The sequence below is a fragment of the Curcuma longa genome, chromosome 13 (genome assembly GCF_044706935.1).
Source record: "Curcuma longa cultivar G26 ecotype Majalengka, Jawa Barat chromosome 13, ITB_CL_G26_1.1, whole genome shotgun sequence".
NCBI classification, from domain to species: Eukaryota; Viridiplantae; Streptophyta; class Magnoliopsida; order Zingiberales; family Zingiberaceae; genus Curcuma; species Curcuma longa.
The window spans coordinates 9,242,161-9,249,472 of record NC_133873.1 but is presented as its reverse complement, the minus strand read 5'-3'; the positions used below and the strand labels follow the sequence as shown (position 1 = coordinate 9,249,472).

Below are 7,312 nucleotides of genomic sequence, written 5' to 3'. Positions count from 1 at the left end.
CTTACCTCGATTCTATATATTGTAATGATGTTAGCATATTATCAATTTTGTCTTGTATAGGGCGCATTTACCTAAGAGTTTCTTGATCTAAGGAGTCTATATCAACAGTTGTCTGGACTAATAGCGTGTTTAGTTGAGGGCTACACTGAGTGCTATATATATCTCCTCATTACGAGGAGTTCTAGCGGCATTTCATTAATCTTTGTAGAGGATTACCTTATTTCTTCAATTAAAGTGGTGATTTAGTATATTATTTGGGAGTAACACATCAAATGCAACATCGATCATAGAATATAAGTAGGGTCTCCGAACTATAATTACGAGGAGTTCTAGCGGCATTTCATTAATCTTTGTAGAGGATTACCTTATTTCTTCAATTAAAGTGGCGATTTAGTATATTATTTGGGAGTAACACATCAAATGCGCTCGTTCTTTCTATTTACACTGGCTCTTGTTGCATGCACGTGTCCTCTGTCCAATGATTCATTTGATTTAATAGATCTTTTACCTACATTAAATATCTTCCACTCTTCCCATTACTCTGCTCGTGGTTTTACCTTTTCTTTGTTTACTCCAATTAAGTATCCTAAGATTGAACTTTTCCAGTATTCCTTTTCCCGACTCAGAGGAAATTGCTTTTACCTTTTCTTTGTCTGCTCGAACAATTAGGCCATTGATCTTGTCTAAACCTCATTTGATAATATGTCAGAATGAGTACAAAAGAGGATTGAATTCTGTTTTTCTTTATTAACACACCAACTGTCAGCAGCATGGCTTACATAATTAAACACTGTACAATAGCACAGAATCAATGTTCTAAATGACTACACACCCAATTTATTTGGCACACAAACAATATTCCAACACGGATATCACACTGCAGTATCAAATCAATCCTTTGCTTTGGAAGCCTGCCTCTCCTCCTCCAGTTTGTAAAAGACACTTCCATCATACACAGCTCTTATAGTCTCCTTGTGCAGCAACCCGTCTTTATCTTTGCACAAGTTGTACAGCATCTTCCACTCTCCCCAGCTTCCGATCCTGCAATAAATCACAATTATCTTAAACAAAATTTTCATTAAGCGATTCGCATCTACCGCAGACATGCAAATGTATGCATACCGCCCTAGGAAGTCTTTTGGAACTCGATTTGCCCGAAGCATGTCGTCCAATTCTTTGGATGTCAAGTAATCAGGGTTTGTCTTAGCATGCTTCTGAAATATCTCCTCAAACTTGGAACCATCAAAACTGTACGGAAAATAAATATATGAGAAAAAACAATGTAAATGCTTAAGTTATAAATACTCGATGGGCAAAAAGAAAGGGCATGGCACACCATCCTTCTTTGTCATATACACCGGTGTCACTTCCATGTCTGGCCTTTTCAATGTTCTTTATATAAATAGGAAGAAGAGGAGACGGAAATTTTCCCTGACAATAAAACACAAACTTATATCAGTCGTTAGAGGATTTTATCTTCGGAAGCTCAGAGACGCAAGAATCACTTTACGTCTTTAATTTTCAATTCTTTAATATCAGAACAGAGCAACACAATATATTCCAAAGCACTTTCTAATCACTTGGGTGGGATGGCATGCATAATTTCTAAAAGTAATCTGCCAAGTGCCTCCTGCCTCTCGAGAGGATTGGTTATCCCGAATAAACTGCGAGAAAAATAGTTTGATATTTAAAGTAGTGCATTTTTAGTGTCCCACCCAAATGTTATTTCTACAAGGAACGTATAAGGCCTTGCGTAATTCACATTTCACCATATTCTAATTCTTTTTTCTTTTTTTATTTTGAATAATTTTCAGCAAGTCGTATGGAGGAGACCTATGTGGTTGGGAAGATACACAGACCAAAACAATAACCGGTGATTAAATTGGCAGATTAAAGATCATACCGCAGGTTTAGTTTTGGCGCTGAGGAAGCCATTGATGAACAGGGCAGCCACCGTCGACACAGCGATGCCGTTTCCGATCGCTCTTAGTCCTACCAAGTTAGCGACGCACCTTTCGAACATCAACCATGTGCTATAACAACGAAAGTTCTAAATCGAAAGCATAACAACAGACGGAGAATAAAAGAACAAAAACCCTGGTAGGTCTCTGAAGGATATATGACGCCGTCATTGTTCCTGTCGAAGAAGGTAGCGTGCTTCTGCAACGGGGTGACGATCACCTGCTTCTCCTGATGCTCACCTGTTCAATCGTCCATTGCCAAAGTCTTAATCTTTGTGGTGTAACTTTTCTGCGAGAAACGGATATCATAATCACTGTACCTGTGGGAGCAGAGGATGCCATGGAGAAGAAGACAACGCAGGAGAAAAGGGAAAAAGAAAGGGATAACAGCAAGCTTTACTTCCTTCAGGAGTAAGCAAAGGGGGTGGGTGATTGATGTCATATGGCGGTGGGACGATTCGTTATTGGCGGCTCTACTTGTTGTTGATTGAGTGGAAGCAGCAGCATTCCTTGAATGTGACGGTTTTTGTTACGTGTTCGCTGCTGTTATATATATTGGCATGTTGCTTTGGTATATGGTGCAGGTTTGTGGCAACATTATCTGCTTAAGGAAAGCTACGTAACGGCATTAATGAAGAGAACGGACAGTTGCTTTCGTGTTGCTACGTACAAGGAAATTGAACCTGCGACGAGCCGAACGGATAAAATGATCGATGAATTCATCAGTTCTTGATTTTTAAAAGAATTAAATTGGTTCATGATTTAATTGAATTTTTACGATATGCTATCAAATTCGTCTGTTGATGTGATGATGCGATGAAAGTTTCAGCAACTCTGGTGTCACAATATGTTAATTATTTAGAAGGAAAACGATTTTTTTGTGGCAGGTACGTCATCATGAACGTTAAGAGTATCTTGATTTTTACTAAATCATTTCTTTAATATCCAAAAAACATACCCAATTTTATATTTATTAAAATATAAAATTATTTTTTCATTAGGTCCCTTCTTTATCAATAGTCGATTATTCATTTATCAGTAATTGATTATTATTAGATAATCGAGTGTACTAGTTGATTACTAAATTTATTATGCTCGATTTATAATCATTAATTAACTGTCCATGACTCATTAGCCCGACTATTAAATTTTTTGCACTCTTAAAGATATTCACGTCTCTCAAAATATCTTTAAATCATGTAAATTTCAAAAACCCATAGCTCATATTTAGACTATAAAAATCTATGTCTATGGGCATAGATGATATAAGAAGTGCAATCAACCTAATTTAAAATACTAAAAAAAAAAGTTTTTAGGGATAAATTTTTGTGACAAATTATTTTCGTCGCAAAATTACAATAGATTTTGTGATAAAATTATTTTTCATCGCTAATTTATGATGAAATTTGCGATGAATAATAATTTGTTGCACATTTAGTAACATATTAAATTCGTCGCACATTTCATTGTAAAAAAATAATTCGTTGTCAAATTTACGATGAAAAAATAATTCGTTGTCAAATTTGTCGCACATATTAAATCCTCTTTGTCGTAAATTTACGACGAAAAATTTATTCATCGCCAAATGGTCATCAAATCGCGATATGATCTTCAAATTTGGCAATGAACAGCGCTGTTCGTCGCCAAAATCTACGACGAACGCGTTGTTCGTCGCCGAATTGGCGAGGAACTCTTTGTTCGTCACCAATTCGGCGACTAAACGTTTTCGTCGTCAAATTTCCATTAAACCCTATATCTGAATCCCTTTCGCATTTTTTCTCTTTACTCGATGTTGCCCCTTCTTCTCGCCTGAGCCGAACTCCTCTCGCCTGTGCCTTCTTCTCGCTGTTGTCGATCGGATCTTGCCGGATCTTCATGTGGTAAGCCTTCCTTTCCTCCTTCCTCCTTGTGGGTTTGTTTTGGTCGCCGGACCACTGTAGGGGCCAGTCGCGGCCGCTGACCGACTGCTGACAGCTGCGGGTCGCGGCCGCTGGCCGCGTTGTTAGATTTGAGGAGTGTCCTAAGATAATCGTCTTACGGTTACACTATTTATTGGATAAATAACAATTCACTATTTGAGTACACATTCCATATGTGTTTGATTGGATCTTAAACTCAAATACTGAATGTCCACAATACGATTCATAGCGTCAAAAAATTTGTGATTGAATCACAACTTGTGAGCATCTCTACACGTGTAATTATGAATGTATTAGAATTATCCCTAGTCGATGAATTGATGAGCACGAACGTCATCGATTCTGTCGAGACTAGCACGTTTTGAACTCCTTGGTTAGCCAAGCAGTTGATCTCACTACTGTCGACATTAGATGTTGAGAGTTAAACGTGGATGCTGGTTAAAAGTAATCAGTTCATTAGAGTGACATGCTTTGAGACTTCATATGGTTCAATATATATATGTCAATGAAGATATCAGTACAGCTTAAGTGTGAGTTTCCTTCGACTTGTGGTATTCAAGTCACATTGATCACAGAGGTTTATACTTTGGAATCTTAAGCAAGCATCTCCAAGGAGGTGTGGACCCGAGATGATTCGGTATAAGATGAAGTGTCCGAATGTGTTTGAATAGCCCACAGATCGAGGACCTTGCGGCCGCTTGTCAGGATTGTTACTAAAAGTCTTTGGCCAAAACATTACATATCAAAAGTATGGTACTCTTGGATACGTGTACAAGTAGCTTGAATCCACGAGACAAGAAAGCAGCTTGGGCTAGGTGTGATGTAGTCAGCCTAGTGAGGGACGACACATAGACCAAGTCTTGAACCAAGCGGGTATAAGACGGTGAAAGGAACGAGACACGTTTCAGTTTAGCTGCTGAAAGGTTTAGAAAATGTTCTGGAATCAATCGTTGATTTTTCAATCAATTGGGGAGCATGATGTACTACTAGGTGCCACTCATGATCATTTCGTAATTAATAGTTAATTATGGACAGCCAACATAGTCGAGAACCTATTGAGTCACACGTACTACAAGTTCTTCGAAAGACTTAAAACGAGTTTGAGAATTAGATTCTCAAAACAAGAGAAATAAAGTCTGGTTGGACCAGACAATGGACAAAATGATGGAACTCATCTTGCGAAGACGAAACGAATGAAACTGATTTCGTTTAAATCAGAGATCGTTTAGTTACTGAACCAAATGATTTGATTTTGAACTGAATTGAACCAACTCGGTTTGGCTCGTGATGGAAGAGATTTTGGCAGAACGGATGCGATGAGAAGATTCGTCTTCCGAAGATGAATTGAACAAAATTAGTTTTGATCAAATCAGAGAACGTTTGGTCAATGAACCGAGCGAACCGAAATAGATCCGATTTGCTACAAGACTTTGAACCAGACCCATTCCGGTTCACCCATTATCAGCTGGTTTAACCAATTTCATCTGGTTTAAATACTGTAGCTTTCTCAGAAACCCTCAATCGCGATTTTGAGGTCTCCCTGCTGATGCATGACCTTTGTTCTTCTTCTTCTTGCACGCAATGGGAGAAACTTGTTCTTCCCTTCCGGCAGTGGTGAGAAGCTTGAGAGCCGAATCCAACTTCTTCTCCTCCTCTTTGCTAGCCAGGAGCTGCTTTCCCTGCTCCTCACGGTAGAGAATCGCGTGTCCAGCGCTGGCCGTAAGAACAGCCGCTCGAGCTTTTGTTCATCTCCTCCCCGCGCACCGTGCTTCCTCTGTTTTCTTCCCAACCACAGCAAACGGCAGCTTCCGAAGGCGCGTGAAACCCTACCGGCGGCGAAGGTGGAACAAGAAGAACCGTGCGCGGTGTAGCCATGAGTTTTCCCTTTCTCCCCAAGCTTCGAACCCTAGCTGGATGAGTCACGATCCTCCTCCTCCTTCTTCTTCTTCTTCCTCGCGTAACGCCGATCTCCTCTGCTCGACGTCCGCCGAAGAAGCGAGGTCGCGTGAGGATGCTTGGTGGGTGTGGAAACCTTGGAACGGCTGCCGTCCGTAGCTTGAGAGCTGTGATCTCCCTTCTTCTTCTCTTCTTGCTCTGCTACCGCCGCCGGATGCCTGGAAGAAGACAGCAAGCCGCGCCCTTCTGTTTCTCACGGTGAAGAAATTGATCGGAAGAAAACAAGCTCTGCTTTGTGTTGCCGAAGAAACAGAGATATTTCTCTCTTTGATTTCGTGCTGCCAACCGAAATAGAGAGCTCTCTGTATTGTGTTGTCGAAGAGGGAACATGGTTTTTGAAGCTATTATCGGAGCAATTTCGGTGGTCGAAAATCGTTTCGATCATCATAAATTGTTGTCGAAATTAGGGTTCGAGAGTTTGCCATTATTTTAATAATAGTTGAAATAAGCATAATGATTATCTGGGAGGCGAGACTCATTGTAACTTAGTCATTATTTTATTTATATGAGAATAAGTAGATCACCACTTACTTGTTCTCGATGCTACGATACTGCTTAGTTGCTTAGTTGTTGAATAGGGATATGCTCAAAAAAAATTAAGCTCATGTCATAATTCAATAGTCGAATACTACTACCTATTTTTGAAAGAAATTATTTCGTAGACATGTGTGTCTCTATTTGGGATTAAAAGCAACAATACTATATCTTTCATTGTGAAGGATACAACCATATTAAAGAATTTAAATATCATCACTTTGAAATCTCAATTTCCAAATATGTTGACTAATAATTCTCTAAGTTGTGATATTTATGATATACTAAGGAATGTCACAAAATGATAAATGTTTATAAGTTGAATGTATCATTACTAGAAAACTAGGCTTTTAAGACAAAAATTTTAAGACAGTGATAAAATTCATCTCAAATACTATGTAATTAAGACAGTAATTATAGGTGTCTTAAAATTTTACATTGAGACATTAAATTTAAGACAGTATTTAAAATTTTATCTCAAATTCAACTAAATAAGACACCTAATAAAGACGGTTAAAGATATAATTATATAAGACATTCAAATAAGACGGTAAAAAAATATTTATTTCAAATTATCTTGATTGTGTCAAAAAAAAAAACAAAACCACACACGTACATAAGTATTTAGACAAATATAAATTAGTATTTATAAATTAATAAAAATTTAAAATCGTTGTTACTTACATTTATAAAATGTGATGGGAAACACTAGAAAATCCATTCCGATAAATTCTTGCAGAATAAAAATTTTTCCGGAAATGGATTTAAGTTGCCCTCATAGTCGATCAAACAAAGTTTGATCGACGCATTTAGATCATTGGACTCTTGTGTTTGGTTTACAGGATCCGAGATAAGAAGAACAATTTATTAAAGCGGAAACATAAATTGTACCTCTTCTTCGGGTTGTCTTTGAAGGAGGTGGATGACCCCTTGATCTTCTGC

General features: G+C 38.2%; 1 protein-coding gene across 1 annotated transcript; it reads right to left on the bottom strand.

Moving 5' to 3' along the window:
* Nucleotides 1-725: 725 nt before the first annotated feature.
* Nucleotides 726-2,410, bottom strand: LOC141844251 (putative peroxygenase 5). The gene is made up of 6 exons (XM_074732287.1): nucleotides 2,282-2,410; nucleotides 2,097-2,201; nucleotides 1,904-1,992; nucleotides 1,337-1,431; nucleotides 1,123-1,248; nucleotides 726-1,041 (listed from the first exon to the last, which is right to left on the bottom strand). Exons 1-6 carry the CDS (start codon nucleotides 2,301-2,303, stop codon nucleotides 891-893), a joined length of 588 nt encoding a protein of 195 aa, XP_074588388.1. The 5' UTR covers nucleotides 2,304-2,410; the 3' UTR covers nucleotides 726-890.
* Nucleotides 2,411-7,312: the final 4,902 nt, after the last annotated feature.

Coding starts and splice junctions, on each gene's coding strand:
- LOC141844251 (XM_074732287.1), bottom strand. CDS start 2,303: ATGGCATCCTCTGCTCCCACAG. Junction 1,432..1,903: donor GCGCCAAAACTAAACCTGCG/GTATGATCTTTA, acceptor TTTTATTGTCAG/GGAAAATTTCCGTCTCCTCT. Junction 1,042..1,122: donor CCAAAAGACTTCCTAGGGCG/GTATGCATACAT, acceptor GATTTATTGCAG/GATCGGAAGCTGGGGAGAGT.